We start from the raw sequence: 23,977 nt of genomic DNA, 5'->3' as shown, positions 1-23,977 counted from the left end.
TGACCAAAAGCTATTTATTAAAAGAAGACCAAAAGTTATTAAAATAAAAATGAACTAACTATACCTCAAGGCAACACATCTAAAACTTGGCAGTGGCAAAAGTGCGGGTGGACAGCAAGAACAACAAGAGATAAAATGGTTTTCATCACACACCCGAATAATAAAAATAAACACAACATGGATGCGGTCAAAGAGCATGTCTCTTCGAGTATTATGTACTTGATATGTCACTTTGAGGAAGGCATGCAATTACATAAAAAAGAAAAGGGAAAAAAGTAATAGTAGTAATAAAATTATGCAATAGTGAACATCCATTTCAAACTTAGTACAAACTACTCCCTTTTGATCAGATTTTAACAAAGTCTTTTGATCTATACCTCAATGCTAATCCAAATATCAAGGCATAAACATGAAAGCGGAATAGAAAGTCGATAAGTATATTCAATATTTGTAACAAGTTCATGGCTACCAAATATAATCTATACGTCAAACCAACTTCTACAAAGCGTACATTCAATCTTAGAGACTCAAACATATATCAATATTTTTGAACTCTAAGAAACAGAAAAGGCAGGCAACAATAACCTTCATGTGTATAAACTTTGCTTAACTAAAGATTCATTGGATTCCAAAATCAAAGAGGCATGTTTCAAACAACCTAAAATTAGAACGGAATAAACTCAACAGACCAATCAACGAAGAGAAGAGAAAAGAGAGAACAGTAAACCAATTGTCCTATATTTATTTAAACTAGTCGAGATACAAAACAAAAATCAACTCACAAATGAAAATAAACCTCCTCTTAGACTGAATTTAGGACTTCAAACTAAACCACAATCATAAACAACAAGATGAGATCATGTAATGAGGTAAAAGTACACTAACCGGAAGAACTCATCTTGATCCTTAAATGGGATCGGCCCATCTTTGAGCGAGAAACAAAAACGGAAAAAAAATCACTTTTGAATAAACGGACCATCTGCATACTGATTTATGATCAACAGTAAAGAAAAATTCCTGAAACACTAACATATAAACAGCTCATACAGTTGAGAATCAAATAACAGAGCATCAAGAACGAAAGGTGTTCGAATCGAAATTAATATTACCTTTTAGAGGGCAGCAGAACTAGGACGACGAGCTTTTCATAGTGATTCTTCTACCACAAGATTCAAATACTAATAATAGTAAGCCAAGAAGTTCAAAACCAGCTACGAACAGGGATTTCCTCGGAACCTAGGATTAGAGAATTGCTTGAAATTTTTCAATTGTAAAACGACTATTGCTTCCAAACTAAACTCCAAGACCGTCTCCTAATCACTGAGAGTAGGGGGATTATTTATAGGGAAAGATGGGCGATTTAGGGGGGTAAAATCCATTGGAAAATTCAAACAACAATTTGAATTTTTTATTCTCTTTTCGAAGAAACAACGAGGGTTGTTGTGCAGACCTGCGACTTCTGCAAAAGGGGGGGGGGGGGGGGGGAAGAGGACGTGAGGTGATTGATTAGGTGCTAGGGCTATGGGTAGGGAAGAGTAGTTGGATGAGATTTCTGGATTTGCTGGGATTGTACGCAGAGGGATGGGCGCTCTGGTCCTTAGCGTCTGAAGAAGAACAAGACGGGTACAGGGGTCGGGTCGGTATGTGTATGTTGTTGATGTTTTGGGGATGTTTGGATGGCTAATTGTATTGTACTGATGGGCTGGGAATTGTTGTATTTGCTGGAATGGGTTTCTGGAATTGAATTGGTGGGCTGTTAATGGGATTTGGGCTGGCTGGAAAGTTGCAAAAAAGGCCCAAATTCTGGATTCTCAAGAGGGTTTAAGGTGAGGGAGAAAAGAAGTTAAATTGGAGTTGGGGATATGGCCCATTCGATTACAATTATAGTCAATCGAATTTTAAAAGATGGCCAAATCAAATTAATCGGTGAATTCCGCCAAAAGTTAAATAAGACAAATAATATCGATTAATTATTGAGCTTCTTAATCTTAACGAAATAAAATAATTAATTTAATTATAAACTAATTAACTCAAAAATATAAACTATAAATTAGCTAAACTAATTAACCAAGTATTTAAGTAAAACTAAAATCTTTTTGAGACGATTTTTAAATATTAATAAAATATACTAAATATATATGAAATTATATAGGCTTTACGAAAATGACAAATTTACTTAAAATGACTTGGAAAATATTTTGAATTTTATAAAGTCAATTATTTCAAATAGTTTGGAATTTAAGAAACTCGATGATTAATCCATAATGTGAAGGGTCAAAATTGGGTGTCAACAGCAACGACCAAATAGTTGCTAAATTTGTTGCTAAAAATTATTCTTCTATAATTATTTCTAATTTATAATTAGAAATAAATTAAATTTAAATTACTAAATACTCCAAAAATAACAAACATTCATATAATATAATACTCATAGACGATTCATAATATATAAATAAATAAAATCTAAACCACATGTTTTTGGTTAAAAATATCTAAAGAAAACTATCAAGTACTCTTAAATGAACCTACATTCATCAAAATGTTACTACACAATTTGTAGTTTCCAAAAAACATGACAATTTCAAAAACTAAAGTTGCGGGAGACTGAGGGATACGATCGTCACTTGAAATTGAGGGATCAACCTCATCCACATTAGTAGTAGGAGGCACTATGGGTGTCACAAGCGATGGGTTGCCAAAGGAATCAATAATCGCTGCTTGCACCTGCTCAACAATAATAGGAATAAGATGACTAGTAAGTGTAGGCATCATTTGCTTTACAACCCAATGGTGTCTACTCCAACTCCCATTCAAATTGAGCTGCGAAAGAACCTGCAAGCACTCACACTATGGTCGAAAGAACCCAGCCTACTCAACATGATAATCAGGAGCTGCAAAAAGGTACAATCGAAGAATAACAAATTCAAGACAATAAGAAGAAATCAGGTAAGCCCTTTCCTAACACTAACTGTGATGATGCTTACACTAACAGTGAAGGTCATTTACACAATGGTTTAAATGAACCAATTAGCAAGAATGTTACTCCTTTGCAAAATGCACATAAACATGCCCATGGGGAGATTGTGATTTTATCTGATTACATAAAATTCTCAGTTGACAAATACTAGAACCCAACATCAAATGGACAAGAACAGCCCAGGGCAATCAAAATCACCAACAGACTCCTCAAAATAATACCAAGAAGGACTTTTTGTTGAATCCATTTTCCTTTAACAGAAAGTTAACTCAATCCCTGAACCAGTCCCCTATACGATTATTCAATCATAGGTTGCTCGTCTAAGGCACAATCAGTCCAAAAATGATATTTCTATTGAGTTTATTATCCCTGTTAACACCACTAAACAGGGACTGCCAGTAGTGGTATTTGAGAAAGATGATTACATGGTCAAGATGGCAGTCAAATGTAAGTTTACTCTTGTTGGATAATGAATTACACTTGAATTACACTAGAATTGCACAAAAAAAAAAAGCCTCAAACAACACCTAAATAACATTGAAGCAACATCAGATTCACTCTAAAACAGGACTGAAATTGCACCAAAAACAACTGCACTAGAGTCACACTAAAATAGCAGTAGGATCGCACTAAAACAACATTAAAATTGCAATGGAAAAGCATTAAAACAACACCTGCATTATACCAAAACAGCAGCAACAAATACGCTCTAAAACACGATTAGAATTGCACAAAAAACAACTACACTAGAGTCACACTAAAACAGCATTAGGATCACACTAAAACAACATTAAAATTGCAGCGAAAAAACATTAAAACAGCACCTACATTATACCAAAACATCAGCAACAAATACGCTCTAAAACAAGATTAGAATTGCACATTTTGAAAGACTTAGATATGAAATTAGAGAATGTTTTAGAAGGTTCCAACCTGTGTAAAGTTGAAGAGGTTATTAGGAGGGTTATCATAAATCAAAAATAATATTAGTATCTGACATTATATTTGTAAGTGCTAACAGAACGAATAATCATATTATTGATAAGCTAGTAGAAAAATAGGCAGAAAAATAAGCTTGCAGTTATAAACTGATTTTCAAATCACACATGATCTGGAAATTTTTTACTTGGAATTCTACCCAACAGTTATAAACTGATTGAGTTCATAAACATTCCAATAGAAGCAACACAAAATAATTCTCCGCCCGTCACTACAACTCTTGACAAAAATCCTATATGTACACCTATAGATTGAGTTTAAAAGGATATAATTTTGCATCAGCTACCTGTAGCAAATCATATAATTTTTGGACTCTAGATTAGGATCTTCTTCCATTGAAGGTTCACAAGAATGAGACGACTCGAGTTCAATATTTCTAAAAGATTGCCAACTCGAACCTTGGGGAAAGTTAGGACCAGCTACATCAAAAATCATTTGTTGGTATGGATTATCATATCCTGATTCGGGTTGAGCAACACCATACAAATCCTGATCTAAAGAAATCTCACCGATCACATATTTTTCCCCTTGATGCTTCCAAACAAAATAATTATCAACAAATCCAGACTTATAAAGGTAATGTTTAATAATTTCAACATCCATGAACTTAAAGTTGTGATATTTTTTACATGGACATCTAACTTTGTTACCGCTCATACGATTCTGTTGCGAACATGCAAATTGGATAAATTTATCCACTCCAGTTACGAAATTAGAATTAATAGCCCCTCATCCATCCAACCTCTCATACATCCAACCACGCTCTAGATTATTCATGTTCCTAATAATGTTTAAATTTACAAAGTAGTGAGTAACAAGCAAAAACTGATTTACAAGAAGGTACTCTCATTCATATTTATCAAATTCTGACAAAATATGCATATTGACAAAACAAGAACATTTTCTAAAGTTGTTCATTAGGCAGACTTAAAAAAAGCTTACGAGCTACTAAAACAATTAGTGATTATAGTAAACTTACATAACAGTTACTAAAGTATTCTAATTTTAGTCAACTTATAGAACAATTAAAGCATTCTAATTTTAAGCACCCACTATAAAATTCAGTAAAGTAAATACCTCGGGACTTAATTCTTAAGCTAAAGCAGAGATAGAAATGAAGAGCAAGACTTACTTCGAGTGAATATCAACCAGATCTTGATGCTGAGGGTATGGCAGCAAATACCTGCAACATTTAAACATTAAATTGTCTTGGTAATTACAGCAGCAAATACCTGCAACATTTAAACAGTATATAATTTTATTTCTCAAGTTTAATTGGCGAATTAAGAACATGTAAAGGCCTCCTACCAGATGCTATTACAAACTTCACCCTGTTCACTTAATCAGGCAGCACATTGATGAAACGCAAAGAGTTTTACTTCATTAAGCCTCTTCCATCATGAGGACTAGAGGTTCATTTAGTTGAGTTAGCTTGCACGTGTTAGAATATATTATTAACTGCATGTTTAGTAAATCAGATAGCTCCCAAGCTTGTAAACTTGTGACACCATGAGAAAACAAAATAGTGTCAACTTCTAAACACTTGGCAGAGAAGCAAGACAATGATGAACATAAACTGAAAAGGCAATGATGTGTTGATTTTCTGGCAGGTAACCAGAATTGATTTCAGACAATTCTACAACTGATAATGTCGACTTCTAGGAGTCGTCAGCTTTAATTGAGGCTTATTTCAACATGGAACATTAGATTATCCAATGTCGTTTATAAATGCACTCTAAGAAGTTCCTTATTTCAACAGAATATTGAGGCTTGTTTTAGCACTTTGAGAAATCCTTTTTTTCATTATATTACGTGTTATTGAAGCTTCATATCACTTATTTCAGCAACAACTCATTTTACCACATCTAGCCTAGACTTTATAGTGTATAAACTGATCATTCTCTCCTTGAACATAAAAAATTGATGATTATTAAATGTCTAATCTAATATTTTTGGTTTAGATAGAGAGGCTATTTTAATAAACTCTCGGAGGAAACAATTATTTTTCTTTCTAAGCTCCTTTAATACATATTCATAACTGACAAGAAAGAGTTTGAACCATAGTATCATTCCTTCAATTTACAACAAGAAAAAGCACTAGAAAGTCCACTCTTTCAAACAAATGCTTATTTAGCGGTACAGATCATCAATATAAACCATAAAACAAGTCAAGTTTAATTGTAACGCGTGACATTACGTTTAACCCAATCTTTAGCTCTATCATAATAATTCATAGCAGAAAATTGATCATTAGGAATAACAATCATAACTTCCAGATCACTACCAGCAAGACTATTCATAGTACATTTCAAGTGAGAAAAAACATAAAGAACCACTTTAGAATATCAATCGAAAAACCAAAAAGAAGTTATATATCACACAAGTTCAAAAGATCCTAAATCAGAATACCAAAATTAACCAGAAGCAGCTTTTTAACACTAGATTTAATATTACACTAACATTATTTATCACCAAAAAATGAACCCAAAGAAAAGTATAAACAGAAAATTTATATCAACACATTTTTCTGAAAAAAAGAAAGAAATTGTGCAGGTGAGAAAAAGAGAGATACCTTTTACAGAGAGAATGAGTCGGTAATGAGTAGTCACAGCAATAAAAGTTACCTGCAGTAGAAAATTAAAACATATCAGTGTGAAATCAATGTAAAATGAATGTACCTAACTCTAGATGCTTGCTTGAACCCTAACACCTATTTTCAGAAAACTTTACTTCTAAAAAAACCTCTATTTTCAGAACATTCAAATTTCTAGAGAAATTACCAATCTTACTTCAAGCTAAACGAAATGGAAAGAGTTCATAGTTAAACTATCATATTTTCATAACACCCAAACAACTAACATCTCTATTTTTAGTGGTCGAGTGAAACAATTCCTAGTTAGGGTTCATATTTTGCAACTGGAAAACAATGGTATGTCGAGTTGAAACTAGAAAACAATAGCATGTCGAGTTAATCTGATATCCTAATGCAGGAATCTGACCGAAATTCCTAGTGGGGGTTCCTATTTTTCAGAGAGAAAGAGTTTAAAGTCGTCAAAATCGAAGCTGGCCTAGATGTTGAAATACTGCAAATTGGAGGTAGGGTTTTGATTTTATAATTGGTTCTTGCTAAACCCATCTTGGGAAATTGATTCCCCTTGATATCTGAACCAACAAATCCATTTGGGGAAACTGAAGCTTTGAAATCGAAATGGAGTTTGAGCGCTTACCTTTCTAGACGGAGACTTGCTTCAAAGCTTCGAGATGGAGACTTGCTTCAAAGCTTCGAGTGTTACCACCTTCGAGATGGAGTTTGAAATCAAAATGGAATTTCAGAGATGGAGGCTTGGAGTTTCAGAGCTTCATCTCTGAAATGTTACGAGAGTGTGAGTGTGAATATTTTGTGCCCTAAGAATGTATCACTTTAAAAAAATTGCAACGGAATTAGTGACGGATTATAACATCCGTCACTTTTAAATAAATATATATATTTAGAAAATATTATATTGACGGATATTTTTGTCACTATATAATACAAATTTTATAAAAATATATATAAAAGTTTAGCGACCTTTTTTCCGTCGCTAATTCCGTCGCCAAATATTAATTGAATTTGTCACCCTTATTTTGTTACTAAATCCGTAGGGAAAATTAGGCGCCAAAATTACGCGCTAATAATATATTAGCGACGAATTAAATATTCCGTTGCAAATTCATCGCTATATTATAAATCAAAAAATCAATTGTTAATTTTCGCAACAAAATGGTAATTCCGTCGTTATATAGTGACGGAATATAGTTCGTTGCTAATATCCGTCACTAAACGCTGTTTTTTTAATAGTGATATAGCTTTAAACTCTTGATCACAATTGGAGGGAGGAGACTCGAGAGAGAGCGAGGAAGATTTTAACCATATATAACATGAATCTCTAACCTAAGGGTAAGTACCTCGGCTGAAAGAAGTGTATATTTTGTTGCATACTTCCAAGGAAAGTATAAATTATTCTATGCTTGCATATGAATTTTCTATGAAGAGTACACTTAATATACAAAAGCGACAATCTATCTGTTCATATGCCTGCATTTTCTGCATATAGTTTTATTAGGTTACTGTCATCTTTGTAGTTTACAAAGTGGAGGTCTGCACTTTCAGGTTCATTGTAGAATATGCATATTGAACTATTCGGAAGCTAATTTGATTAGTTGACAAGTTGAAATCTATCGACAGTTGTTGCTGCACCTTCGATATTGGAAGAAAATTTGGTCATCTAAGATTGCACAAAAGCTGTTTGTAACTGTTGATGAACTGGGAACTGACACCTATATATTGCGAATGAACACTGCAGAATCCAACCTTTCTTCTAAAATTTCAGTAAGTTGCTAAACACCAATTTCTCTTAGATTTTTAATGCATGGCTGTGAAAAAAACAATCTGACCAAATTTTGAAAACCTGTTGTGGTGATAATTATTTCAGTTAAACTGAGATTGAGTTTCGAATCTCTTATTTCGGTAACTTGTTTGTTTGCTTAATATTGAAAGATTTTTCAATCATATGTCATATATAGTTTTCACTCTTTGTCCCTCATCTTTGGTGTTGAGTGATTTTGTAAGTTGGTTCAGGTTGGACAACTTGTAGGAGTATTTTTGAATCTATTAATGAAAGTGAAGAAAGAAAGATGTATATGACCTTTTTGTATTTGGTTTCCATCGAAACTGGTCTACATATTAAAAGTATAAGCTAAATTAATTAGCTAATGCGGATCACTAGTGAATTAGAAGACGTGTTAACTTTTACCTTTCAGTAAATTTTGTTAGAATATTCTTAGATTGCATACGAGTGACCCTTTCACTCTTTAAGTTTCAGATATTGGCCAAGTGCCTACCGAGAATCATAACTCTCCTTGGAATTATGAAGGGATGTTAAGCTTGTTAATCTTCATCTATCCTTTCGGTGAGTGGTTTAGACATTCGAGTATCACATGTATGTTGTACATTAACAACGAAAACGAAAATGCAAAAATTATGTGTGGTTCACATATTTTATTCAACTAACTAGTTTTTGACAACGTATTTAAAATTGTGTTATCAAATAGAAAAATGTTTAAATCAACAATATTAATTTTACCAATTTTCATGTATTAAATAAAATACATAAAAAGGGATTGAGCATTTCGCATCAAACAAGAAATATGTGAGATTAATTAAGATAATATAGTCTCTTAACTTTGTGTGCGTCTTTTTTATGATCTAAATATCATTGATAACCTTTTATAGCCATGAATGGATAAAAAATTCATGCACGCTTATTGACAAGATTGCCTATTTTATTTTAATGAGAAATCGAGCGTAAAATATGTGTATTATTTAAGTAAAGTTCTAGAAGGCTAATGAAAGAATACATGAAGATACACTTTCAAAAATTTACAAGATAAAAAGCAATTACATGTAATATATAAAAGTGACAGATAAAAAATTAACACACTGGACTTCATACATACATCTATTCCAAAAGCTCATAATAATAGCTAAAAGATCACGACACTACAATGAGTTCATTAGAAATGTAAAAGAAATTATAAATAAAAAACAATAATCTTCCTAATGGAGAACCGAAAGAAATATGAGGACTTAGGCATATCTAAAAAAAAGTCTTCAAGTTCTTCTCCCATGTATTCTATTTACTCCTTTATACTATTTCTTGGATAATTTTTTTGATTATCCTCTTCCCAAGTGGAATGACAGTTTCTTTCATTTTTCAATAGTTATCATTCAGTTCTTAAATAGTAGTGAAAATGTCTGTTCAAATTCTATTTTCAGTTCTAAATAATAGTCTTTTAATATATAGATGGGAAGATGAAAAATATAAATCATAATTAGACTAAGTAAGAGAATTAACATTGCCACTAATTACTGCTCTAAACATGGAATCTAGTCTAGTTTGAATGAATAAGAAGATGAAAAATATAAAATCAGTGGCATTAATCGGGTAAATGGGGGTGGGGGGCTTTTCATATACCAGTAATTATTCTAAGCTATACATACATGTACAATCTTTATTATGATATTATCTAAAATATATCTTTTCACATTCCAAACATTTAATTATTTGCTTTGTCCTTTGAGTTCCTTTTTCTTCTGTTAATATAAGAAAAAACTGCACACCTTTAGAAAATGTGGAGCATTAAATTTAGGGGTGTACATGACCGAGTTGGTTCGGGTTTTTCAAATATCAAACCAAACCATTTGTGTCGGATTTTTAAATTTATAAACCAAACCAAACCAATAAGACTCTGGTTTTTTCGGGTTTTTCCCGGTAAAGTATTCATACACAACATATAATTTACTTGTACTTCAAATATTTCTTTAGTCCTACTAAAATATAACTATCTAAGATGTTTCTTAAAAATATAACACAATATGATATGATTAATGACACTAAAATATCCAACAAAAATAATAATAATGAAATCGCGTAAAACAAATATTACAAATTAACAAGTCATAATGAAAATGATCATAATTTAAAAGTACTAAATCATGCTAAAATTAAGTTTAATAAGTATTAGTTACATGACTAAATATTAAAGAAAATTAAAATTAGATTATGTATTTTAATTGTCTAAACCAATGTAAAACTAAAGAACAAATATTCAATATTATTGTCATTCTTAGTGTTGAATTGATTTTCTTTTTGCATAGTATTAATTTGATTTTGATTTAAGCTTTATTATAATTACCAACATCTGTGAACTATAATCTTTATTGGCCCATTTATAATTCTAAGTTTCAAACTTGCAATAATATATTAAAAGATAAAAACTTTGGAAAAGTATAAGAAATATTTAAAAATTATATCAAAGTAAATATTTTTATGTATAAAATAAAATTTTAAAATTATATATATAAATTCGGATTGGTTTGGTCTCGGGTTGGTTTTTTTTAGTTAAAACCAAACCAACCCAAATATAGTCGGATTTTTTTTACAAAACCAAATCAAGTCAAACCAAACCACTAGTCGGGTTTTTTTCCGGATTGATTCGATTTGCGGTTTGATTCGGTTCTCGGTTCGATTTTGTACACCCCTAGGCCATTAATATAGAAATGCAAGAAAACCTAGAAATAGGGTTGTTAAATTTCTTATGTAATCTCTCTAAAACGTGTAATTAAGTCTTCAAACTTTTAAAATTTTCCTATAAACCGTTGAGGTAATTTTAATTTTGCTATTTACTATTAAATTAATTAGATGTTTGCTTATTAACTCGCCCTAGAACATGTATTTAGTCTTAGTTAATTTAAATTTTACTATTTATTATTTAATTAATTAAATATTTGATTTAGTGTAGGGGTGAAATGGTAATCTAATTTTTCACTTTTGAAGCTTCCCACTTATAATAATATATGATCAACAGACTCAAAACAAGAATTTCGAGACTTCTAATACCTTTTACATGGCTTATTCATTTGTTGGATAAAATTAATGAATATTTTCATTTACTTTTATTTACAGGATAGAGAGCTCAAGAATTCTTAAAAGCAATAGTGTTCATAACAACAATTATAGTAGGCTGAGATGAAAGTTGCAATGCAGATGTATTACGAGATCATGGAGGAGTGATGAAGAGAAGAGTTTATGACCTTGGGTCTCAAGGGAAACACATGTTATGGCCTTGGGTTCTACTTCTAATTGTGATGAAATTCACTCTCAAGCACCATATTAGTTAGCTTTGTTTGATATACTCTATTTTGTTAGTTGAAGAATGATTATGAACATTGTTGATGCTTTGGGAGATGTGTAATTTTGGATCTACTTGTTAATCTTTAGATTGTTATTATTATTATTATTATTATTATTATATAAAATTAGTTTCTTCTTATTCTAATTCACTATTATAACTTTTCATTTAATTGTTTTATTAAAATTTTGGATAATATATTAGAAAAAAATAATGATGATTATTTTACAGCTAAATATAAAATAAATAATAATTTAAAAACAACATTTTAGAATATCTACGGAATATTTGAAGCTAATATTTCTAGACAAATTCAATAAATACAGTAGCGACGGATATTTTATGTATTAGCTACGAAAATGTTTTGTCGCTATAGTTAGCGACAATTTGGTTTTGTCGCTAATCCGTAGCAAAAGTAGCGATGAATTTCATTATTTCGTCGCTAAAGGCTTAGCTACACGCGTTTTAGCGACCAATGATAATCCGTCGCTAAATGGCTTTAGCGACGGATTTCTATTGTTTAGCGACATATTTCGTTCATCGCTAAAATCAGATTTTTTTTGGTGTATTTTCTCTAATATCTCGTACCAAATGATGTTAAATCCTCTCCTTCTCAACCACCATGATTCCCCCCCACACCCACCCACTCATTTCCCATTAAGGATGACAAACGGGGTGGGGCGATTGTGTTTGTGGAGAAATTCGTGTAAATCCGCAAGGATTTCAACCCGCTTCACTCCACATAACCCAATTTATTATTATTTTCACACCTCGCATAAACCCGTCTCATATTATTAGTATTTGTCATTTTTTTTGGTCCTTATTTTTTTTCCGGAGCCTTTCAAGTTGAATTAAGAAAATTAAAAGACAAGTGATTCCAGATTCTTTTAGTTAATCCAAATGATTATTTTTTTTTACAAAAAGACATTCTGCAGACAAAGAGAGAAAGGAGAAAAAAATTGTTCTAATTATAATAAGATGGTTTAATTTAAACTTAGCAATTCTATACCCCACAATAGATCCACATATATTTTCTAAAAAATTATTCCAACTCATGTTACTCCATTGTCATCCCTACTTTTCATTGATTTTTATCAGGTTGTGTAGTTAAGAGGAATAGATTTCTGTAAGTTGATTGATAACAATTAAATTTTATCAATTCTTTTGGAACAACTTGTGCTGTCGTGGTCCCATGCTTTAGTCCTTTTCCACTCATTATAATAGAGCAAATGACATAAATGGTCCCTAAACTATCCTAGTAGGTCTAAAATAGTCCCTTAACTATACAGTTGATGGATATGGTCCTTTAACTATCCACCCTTTTGTCAAGTTTGGTTTCCATCCATTTTAAAAAAAAAACTGTTAGTTAACATCTGTTAAGTCAATCTGTCTTCTTTCTTTTTTCCACCTCTTTTTCTTCATTATCTCATTGTTTCCTCACTTTCTTTTTTCCAATCCTTCTCCATTGACTTTCTTTTTTGTCATTTCTTTTGTCCATTTTATCATATTTTTTTTCAATTATTTTCTGTATTGTCTTATTGCAATTAAGTCGTTGGTCGTTATTTCATGTGAGTTAATCAAAATGCAAAGTAGCGAACACAATTGAGCAAATATTGTGAGCAAAAATACGATTCTGTTTTCATGTTAATAATCGATCATTACATCAATGAAACTGCATAAAATTGCAGAAAAATTCAAAAATCAGTAACTAAATTGAACTATAGTGCTCTGTTTTCAACAATTGTTGTGCAGAAAATAACTTAAACTACAACAAAATATAGCAGCCATCAAACTTTGATCGAATTGCAGCACCAGAACACCCAAAAAACCAGCAGAAAACTGTTTAATCAGCACCAAACTATACATAACACATCACTAGACAGCAGCATCAAACCACCAAAAAATCAGTACCAAACTGCTGCATCAGACTACCAAAAATCAGCACCAAATTGCACAAAAACAGCTCCCAAAACGTCACCAAACTGCTGCACATACAGCTCCAAAAACGTCACCAAACTGCTGCACAGACAGCAGCACCCAACCACCAAAAATCAGCACCAAGCTGCACAAAAACTAGCATAGAAACTGCGACAAACTGCACCAAAAAACATCACCAAGCTACCCTAAACTGCACAAAAACAACATCAAAAAACACTACAATGATCAGGTAAAGAAAATAACATAAAACAACAAAAAAACAACTAATCACATAAAATTATCACTCAAATGTAAATTTGCACCATAAGTCAAATGTCGCCAAACTACATCAATCACGAGAGCACGTCACTTTGTTGAGTTGAAATTAGCTTGACTCACTGCAGCTCTTCTAACCTGTGAAGTATAATGAATTAGTGGAAGCGTTTACACAAATTTAATATAATAATGTAAGTGAAATACGCTATAGATAAAAGAAAAAGTACTGGTAGTTTTGTAGGAGCACATGATGAAGATGATTCATGAAATAGCGGAGACACATTTTGAGACTCTGTCTGCAACAAATTATACTTGCAAGTTCTTGTGTTATGTCCAAGCTTGTGGCATCTACTACATCCTAAATATGTTTGCTTCCTCTTCGCTTTTGTCCTACTCGCGCCCACTTCATTTGATTCTTTTCTTCTCTTCTTTTGTTTTCTCCCTTTAGTACTTTGTCTTACTACTCTGGAAGGCAAAGGAGGAATATTCTCATGTTGCGGCCACATACTTTGACCATTCATAGGAAGAATAGCAAATTCATAGATCCTTCTATAAGTTTCCACCTTATAACAATCATCAATATACGAACTGATTTCATCATTTTTAGCCCAAATTGCTGATATAGCATGTTTACAAGGTGGCCCTATCAAATTCCATTTTCTACAACTGCATTTTCGGTTTAACAAATCTACGGCCCAAATGTCAGTTATGCTAGCTCCTATAAGCTCATAGTTCCACTCATTTGATTTTCTAGGAATATATTCAGCAGCAGCTTGACTTTTGCACAATACATTTTTAATTCTGGGGCAAATATCATCAGAACTCCACTTGACAGATTTATCCCTATTTTCTTACATTCTTGTCATGAGCATATATCGAATTTTCTCCAGAAGAGTGATAATATGTTTATCTCTTGCATCCAATATCATGCTATTAAAACATTCACATATGTTATTCACTAAGGTATCACATTTTGCATCTTCGGAGAAGTGAGATTTAGACCATTCACTAGGTGACTTATCTCTCAACCAAATAGCAGCTTCGGGATCCAAATCAAATATTTCAACCATGCGTTCATCAAACCACCTTACTGTTGTCGCACTAGCAGCTTTCCAAAGTGCATTTCTTAGTGTGCCACCACAAAATCCGGCCCTTTTGAAATTACTATGCAAGTGTCTAACACAAAATCTATGAGCGACCAAAGGTAATATATCATTAAATGCTTTTATCAGACTTTTTTGCTTGTCTGACATGAAGGTCCAGTGAGCTCCATCATCGATCTCCAAGTCAAGCTTTAGATGATCCAAAAACCATGCCCATGACTCACGATTTTCTTTCTCCACAACTGCATATGCTATCGGATAGATATTGTTATTAGGATCAAGCCCAACAGCAGTTAACAATTGAGTCTCATACATCGGACCGTTGAGCCAACAACCATCCACTCCTACTATCTTCCTACAACCACTCTTGAATCCTTCCTTGCAAGCACTAAAACAAATGTAGAATCTCTGAAATCTTTCAGGCTTGCAGGATTCTTCATTTTCAACCAACTTCATATAAACAGAAGTATTTGGATTTGTCCTCACTATTTCATTGCAATAGTTCCACAACAACTTGAATTGATCAGAGATATCTCCATCGATCATTGCAATTGCCTTCTTTTTTGCCCTTCTACATTTAGATAATGTCACATGTGCTCTTAACTGAATACTAACATGATCTCTAAATTCAAAGATCTTCCAATTCCTGTTTGTTTTTATGGCATCAAGATATTTACTAGCAATGAACAAAGATGTGATGGTTTTGTTAACATGGTTCCAATTTTTGCACTTGTGGGTCGGATTGTATGTCTTTACTTGAAAAGCACAATCTCTATACATTTTAGAAGCCATAATCTCCCAATCACAATCTGGATGCTTTGCACAAACTGCTCGTATCCTTTCCTTATCATTCTTGCGCCATTTTATATACTTTCCTTGACTGACTTCATGAGTTATCACAGCATTCTTGAACTCTTTTTTACTTTTAAATATCAATTCAAGTGCCAGGATAGGATACAACCCATCTGTATTTGGGTTGAACACAGTTAAGTTCATACCATCTGAATTAGAATCACTTTCTAGGCTCTTGAACCCTTCAGAGTTAACACAATCAGAATCTCCATCTTCATGAGCCATCTTTTTTCTCGCTGTTTCGCTAACTTCATATTCACGTGTCCCATTTTCACTCCTTTCTAAAATATCATGTTCATCTGACAAATCATTATCCGAGTCTTCAAAATCATCATCACTTGAAGAATATTCAGCCCTTCCCTCTTTTCTATTATGTTCAACATTGTTGCTGATATCCATTCCAATATAGGAATCTAAATGTTCAAAGTAAACCTCAATTACTCTATCTCGAGGGATGTTTCTGAATACTAAATTAGCTTCAAAATCAGTTGAAACAAGCCTCATTTTTTCACCGAGTCTACCATATTTGTGCCAAAATGCGACTGACTTATTATCATATCCACATATCTCAGCCATCTTCTTGAATTGAGATAACTTTATTTCTGAAACATCAACATGGTCAATGAACTGGACACGACCCCCAAAATAATATTTTTTAGGCTGGTGCTTCATAAAACCACCGTGGGTTACTTTCATGCTGATTTTCAAGGTATCGTGTATAGAATCTATAAACGAAAATAAATTTTTTTAAAATTGATATTTTCTTTTCTACAACAAAATCTCTCACAAATAAAAACTTGAACTCTAGAAAACTTACCATACGGAGGAGCTGTACCACCTTCTGATCGTAGAATCATTGTCTTGAGCTTTCACTAATGGCCAAATCTGAAATGAATCTAGGGTTTTCTTGACTTAGCAATGAAGAAAAGAGGAGGGAAAAAGAAAATTGAGAGAGAGTGTACTGACGACGTTTGTTGACGGTTTTTATAAAAAGTGGATGGAAACCAAACTTGACAAAAAAGTGAATAGTTAAAGGACCATATCCATCAACTGTATAGTTAAACGACTATTTTAAACCTACTAGGATAGTTTAGGGACCATTTCTGTCATTTGCTCCATTATAATAACCCAACAATCTATATATAGAATAGAGCACATGGTTGCAGAACAGATGTACTAACTCTGCTCAATTTAAGTGTTCTAGTTTGTTTGAGCACAAATTTAAAAAAATAAAAAGATATTTTTGAAATTTATGATTAAAATAAAGATATGTGTAATTTTTCAAATTTTGTAGTAGACATTGAAAAACTTATTAAATATAGAAAGAAATACTCTTTCTAAGACATATCAAAAAAGAAAAGTAAGAAACTTAAATTGAGACTGAGGATTGAGGAAGTATACAAGTTTTAAAAGATTTATTTTTGCTCAATCTTTACTTAATAATCCTATTGAGTAAAAATATTAAGCATTTGTAGCTTCTGCTAACACACTGCTACTATAGCAATTACACATGCCTATTAATATCTCCAAAAACACGTATTAGAAATGTTAATGTGCTTCTTCAAGGAACTCTGTCACTAACATTGAGCTTCAATACCTGGTTGATAGGATAAGGACGGTTCGGTGCATAAAATATTCCGCTTTAGTATGATCCGAGAAAACTGTGCACCTCAAATACTTAATAAAAATATTTCTATATGCTTTTTTATGGCTTGAATGTATGACCTATAAGTTATACGAAGAGAAAATTTATTGTTGCTCCAACATATTCATAATACGGTAGTCTTTTTAGCACTATAAATAATGAGTTGTATAGAAATTTATCATTTTGACCTCTTTATATTTTAATCCCCCACTTGGGGGTGGGGTGGGGGCTTTTACACCCACCTTTACTCTCTTGCTTTAATTAGTTTGTTGTAAAAGTAATGAATGGTCCAGAAATGAGATGAAGTCTTTGTCTTCTTGTTGAGTAAGAAGTCTTGCTTTTGGAAAAGAGAAAAAGGCCAGTTTTGCTTCTTTTTTTTCTCTCTCTGACTGACAGGCTGTACATTGCACCAAATGACTAATAAGTGTCTTAAATAGGAATTACTTTATCTTGACAAAGTCTCTACCATAATTAGTTTTTATTTTACATGTAATGGCCAAAACAATAAGCACAAGTGCCGAAACTATTATATATTGTCTATTTATATTTTAACTCGGTAAAATTATTAAGTAAATATTAAATAAAATAAATTTATTAGAATTTACATGATATAATAAATTTTGCAATCATGTGCTTTATTTTTTATATTGACCATTGTATTCGTAAAAAAATACTAATTGATATAGTTCAACTGTAATCAATCAAAATATAGGAGAAATCTATATATATATATATATATATATATATATGAAGAGGGAATAAGTATTCACCACAAGTCAACATGTGTTCCAATAAGAAGAGGAAATAACCAATATATATATATATATATAAGAAGAGGGAATAAGTATTCACCACAAGTCAACATGTGTTCCAATAAGAAGAGGGAATAACCAATATATTTATAAAAAGAAATGACATAGAAAATAAAATGGAGAGAGCATTGGTTTTTCAAAATGGAAAAGGACAAAACACATATAAAATTAAAAAACATATAAAAAAAAGTTGGTTTAACTCTCAAACATAAAAAGTAACATATGTTATTAAAAACTTTAATAAAAAGTACTATTATTTACAATAAATAATAACTTAAAATATCTACAATACAACAAAAAAAAAAGACTAATTTTTGTACTGCTTCTGTTACATAAATTAGGATTGGGATGATTTTAAAATTTTAATTTTGGTTATACATTATAAAATAGCCGAAAAATTGAATGATATAATTTTTTTTTAAATAACCGTATGAATCGTCCTATCGATAACCCTAATGTTACTTCTACTCTGTTTATTTTTACTTAAATTTAGAAAGATATGCTTCATTTCTACCCTCAATCTTATTGCTACATTTATTTGCTATTTAAAATTGAAATTAAAAAGACAAATCACAAATAAGTTTCTATATTAGCTCACTTATGAGCAAAATATATTATAACAATCTTTACTAATTTTATAACAATACATAAACTATACTCCCTCCGTCCCATATTAGATGGGCACTTTCAACTTTACACGGTGATTAAGAAATCATTAATACATTGAAAGCCTTCACCATTTTGCCCTTTGTTTATATCAATGCACATTGAAATGAGTTACAAAAAATACACATACAATATAGGAATGATCATATTAATTGTAGGGGTAAAATGGAAAAGAACTAATTAATTCTATCCTAATTTAATAAGTGCTCAAATAATATGAAAAAAATATTTTTAGTAAGATTCTCATCTAATATGGGACGGAGAGAGTAACAATAAAACTTTATTTTCTTTACTAGTATATATATATATATTTTAATCATAATTCATTTTTAACTATTACTATTTCGAACCCAAATATCACATGACTTCATTTAATCTATGTTACTAACTTTAGGTGTCTACCGGTACCCCACTTTCTAGAACCTCCAACTACCTTCAATTATTCAATTGAGAAAGTAATGAATAGGCAGGCACTAGCAAACATAGAAAGTAAGACCACTAGCAAAAGAGAGAAAAATCAGTGACCATTCTTGTTTGGAAATTACTATTAGCATTCAACAGGTAAAAGAAAAGTAAAGTTGTTAGTAATTGAAGATTGAAAAATAAATCTTGTAAAAATCATTTTGTTTTGAATTTGCAGATTTCAGAAATGGAGGTTGTCTTGGCAGTTGGTGATGCATTTCTCTCTTCAGCTTTTGATGTTCTCATTGATAGGCTTGCTCCTCAGGGTGATCTTCTAAAAATGTTACGGCAGCGTAAGAATGATGTTGAGCTCTTAAAGAAGCTGAAATTGACTTTGCTTGGTCTTCAAGCTGTGCTAAGTGATGCAGAGAATAAGCAAGCATCAAATCAATTTGTGAGAGAGTGGCTTAATGAGCTTCGACATGCTGTAGACTCTGCTGAAAACTTGATTGAACAAGTCAATTATGAAGCTTTGAGGCTTAAGGTGGAAGGTAAGGATCAAAACCTTGCAGGAACACTATTTAAACCTTGGAAAATGTTCTTGGGTGATGATTTTTTTGGTAAAATAAAGAACAAGTTGGAAGAAACCATTGTTACATTGGAGGTGATGGAAAAGCAAATTGGCCGCCTTGGCTTAAAGAAGCATTTTCGTTCGACTAAACAAGAAAGTAGAACACCATCAACTTCGGTTGAAGAATCTGATGTCTTTGGTAGGCACAAGGAAATAAAGGATTTGATTGACCGTTTATTGTCTGAAGATCCAAGTGGGAGAAACCTGACTGTAGTTCCTATTGTTGGAATGGGCGGCGCGGGTAAGACAACACTTGCTAAAGTGGTTTACAATCATGAGAGGCTGAAGGACCATTTTGGTTTGAAAGCTTGGTATTGTGTTTCTGAGGCATATGATGCTTTGAGAATAACGAAAGGGTTACTTCAAGAAATTGGCTCATTTGACTTGAAGATTGATGGCAATCTTAATCAGCTTCAAGTCAAATTGAAGGAAAGCCTAAAGGGAAAGAAGTTTCTTATTGTTCTAGATGATGTGTGGAATGAAAACTATAATGAGTGGTATGACCTGAGAAATCTTTTTGTACAAGGAGATATGGGAAGCAAGATAATTGTGACGACACGTAAGCGGGATGTTGCTAAGACGATGTGTGATGAGAAGATGGATCTTTGCGCAATCACCTTGGGGCCTTTGCCTAGAGACGACTCTTGGGCTTTATTCAAACGACATTCACTACAAAATGGGGAACATCCAGAACTTGAAGAGGTTGGGAAAAAAATTGCAGAGAACTGCGAAGGGTTGCCTTTAGCTCTAAAGACACTTGCTGGTATTTTACGCCGCAAATCAAAGGTGGATGAGTGGACAGACATTTTAAAAAATGAAATATGGAAGCAGCAAATTTGTTTGAATGATGTAATACCAGTGTTGATGTTGAGCTACAATGATCTTTCTCCTGATTTGAAGGGATGCTTTGCTTTTTGTGCAATATATCCCAAAGATTATCAATTCTGCAAAGACCAAGTTATTTACATGTGGATCGCTAATGGTCTTGTAGATAAGGTATGTTCAGGTAACAAAATCTTTGACGAGTTGAGATCAAGATCATTGTTTGAGAGGGTCCCAGGGTCTAAATGGAAACCGGAGAGATTCTTAATGCATGACCTTGTCAATGATTTGGCCCAAACTGTATCTTCAAAACTTTGTATTAGGTTGGAAGAGAACGAAGGATCTAATGATATGTTGAAACAATGTCGTCACATGTCCTATTCCATGGGACAAGAAGGTGAGTTTGAGAAATTGAAACCACTCTCCAAATCAGAGCAGTTGAGGACATTGCTTCCAATCAATATCAGTTACTCATCTCAGCTAAGCAAGAGGGTATTGCATAACATACTGCCAAGACTGACATCCTTAAGGGCATTATCATTGTCTCATTACAAGATTAAGGAGTTGCCAAATGACTTCTTTATCCAATTAAAGCTCCTCAGATTTTTGGACCTTTCTTGGACACATATTGAAAAGTTGCCAGATTCTGTTTGTGTATTGTATAACTTGGAGACACTTCTCCTGTCACATTGTGTTAATCTTGGGGAGCTACCGCTGCAGATGGAGAAATTGATCAACTTGTGTCACCTCGATATAAGCCACACTTCTCTCTTGAAGATGCCGATACATCCGAGCAAGTTGAAATGTCTCCATGTGCTAGTGGGAGCCAAGTTTCTTCTTGATGGTCATGGTGGTTTGAGAATGGAAGATTTGGGTGAAGTACATAACTTGTATGGATCTCTATCAATTCTAGAGTTGCAAAATGTGGTTGATAGAATGGAAGCTCTGAAGGGAAATATAAATGGAAAGAAAAATGTTGAGAAGTTGTCTTTGGAGTGGAGTGGAAGTAGTACTGCGGACAAATCACAAACTGAAAGAGCCATACTTGATGGGCTACGCCCATACACAAACATAAAAGAACTCCAAATCACTGGATATAGAGGGACAAGATTTTCAGATTGGCTAGCTGATCCTTCGTTTAGTAAGCTTGTAGAATTATCCCTTAGCAACTGCAAGGAATGTGATTCCTTGCCAGCACTAGGACAACTCCCTTCTTTGAAATTTCTTTCCATTAGAAAGATGCATGGAATAATAGAGGTGACGGGAGAATTCTATGGCAGTTCATCATCCAAAATGCCTTCTAACTCTCTTGAGAAGCTTGAATTTGAAGATATGGGGGAGTGGAAGCAATGGCACAGTCTAGGAATTGGCGAGTTCCTCATGCTTGAGAAGCTTTCAATTAAAAATTGTCCGAAGTTGATGGGGAAGTTACCTGAAAATCTTGTTTCTCTGAAAGAATTGAGAATTTTAGAGACACCTCTTTTTGAAGGAATGAAGCAGATTGTTGAATTATATGTTGGTGATTGTAACTCTCTTAATTACCTCCTTACCTTTTAGGATACTGCCGAGTACCTTGAAGAGAATGAGGATAACTGGTTGCCACGATCCGCCAGTTGGTGAGATGAGTTATTGTAACATGTTTCTCGAGAATTTATATAACCATCACGAGCTCCATTCACTAGGTCTTTGGCACCTCACTTCGCCTCAAAATCTAGACATTTGGAATTGTCATAATCTACAATCACTTTCCGAATCAGTACTGCCCTCCTCCATCTCTGAGCTGACCATCAAGGATTGCCCTAATCTCCAATCCCTTCCAGTATAAGGGATGCCCTCTTCCCTCTCTAAACTAGTTATTTCCAACTGTCCATTGCTCACACCACTACTAGAATTTGATAAGGGCAAATACTGGCCAAATATTGCTCCAATTCCCATCATATGTATTGATGATAAATACCTGTAATGATTAAAACAATTGGTGCTCTAACAAATGTAAGTTATTCTTTTCCCTCATAAGCTTTTATTTTTGTTTACTTCACTTTACTTTTTTGTAAGTACTTCCTTTTTAAAATCTTGTTGAGCAGTGTGGAAAGTATATATGTTAGACGGTAATTAAGTCGGCTTTGAGAGAATGTTTTATTGATAATTTATAAAAATGAGTGGCTATGGCATAAGACTAATATGTTATCGAACTTTGAGAAAAGGCTCATTCATGCTATTATTTGTTAACTAAAAATAGTTTTAATTTTGCAAAACCCTTTTTTATACGTGGTCAATAATGATTCGGCTACACCATTAATTAAATAAGTTTTTAAAAGAAAAAAGGTTCAAATATGCCTTTTCTCAAAGTTCAATGGCATATTTGAGATCCTTGCTGTTGTTTGGTGAGTTGTAAGTACAAATTTGTAAGACGTTTCGGAATTTGATATTCCTTGGTGTTATATGTGGAACTCTCTAGCATATGAATCTAGTCTTCCAGTATAATATGAAAAGTATCCTAACTTCTTTGTTATCTCAAGGTTGATGAGATGTTACTCTTGTAAGTCCAGAAGAAAGAAAAGCCATTGAGGGGTTGTATTTGGAAGCATTAAATCAACGCAGAAGGCGTAAAAAGGATGTTCAGAGATGTATGGGATGCCATAACTGAGAACTCAAAGGTATTAACAAGTTTATCTTCATATTTTTGCTTGTTCTTTCTAAAATAATGAATGTCGTCGGAGAAATAGTGAAACACTTTGACTATTCATTTGCGATAAAAGTAAATATACTTGAAGGTTGTTTAACCTGTTTAACCTGTAGCTCCTAATTGTGATGCTTCATTTACACATTTTTAATATTTTATCTTATTACAGGGATAAAGTCTGTTCTAGTCAATTAGATGTTACAGACTTGCAAGTATTTGTCGCGCGTTATATAATTGCATATTTCTTGGATGGCAGGTATTGGATTGGTTTCTCATTGCTATTGATTTATGCTCTTATCACGTTGTAATTTCACATCCCAATTGCGAAATACATCATATGTAGCTTGTGCAACCATGTTTAATCGAAAGTATTTAGTTCTTGTAAGCATCAACCATCCCATGTCAAGAATGAAACTTTGCTTAATTGTAGAACGAAGATCTGATGTCACTATAGAAAATCT

General features: G+C 32.8%; 1 protein-coding gene across 1 annotated transcript; it reads left to right on the top strand.

The window, feature by feature from the left end:
- Positions 1 to 19,621: 19,621 nt before the first annotated feature.
- Positions 19,622 to 22,465, top strand: LOC125837911 (putative disease resistance RPP13-like protein 1). Its single transcript, XM_049516984.1, has one exon. The coding sequence runs from the start codon at positions 19,628 to 19,630 to the stop codon at positions 22,388 to 22,390; it is 2,763 nt and encodes a 920-aa protein (XP_049372941.1). The 5' UTR covers positions 19,622 to 19,627; the 3' UTR covers positions 22,391 to 22,465.
- Positions 22,466 to 23,977: the final 1,512 nt, after the last annotated feature.

Source organism: Solanum verrucosum, unplaced genomic scaffold, assembly GCF_900185275.1.
Source record: "Solanum verrucosum unplaced genomic scaffold, falcon-dt-bn FXZP01000262.1, whole genome shotgun sequence".
In the NCBI taxonomy this organism is placed as follows: domain Eukaryota; kingdom Viridiplantae; phylum Streptophyta; class Magnoliopsida; order Solanales; family Solanaceae; genus Solanum; species Solanum verrucosum.
This window is presented reverse-complemented; position numbering and strand designations above follow the sequence as displayed.

Excerpts from the sequence above, each read along its gene's own strand:
- LOC125837911 (XM_049516984.1), top strand. The coding sequence starts at position 19,628 with ATGGAGGTTGTCTTGGCAGTTGGTGATGCATTTCTCTCTTCAGCTTTT.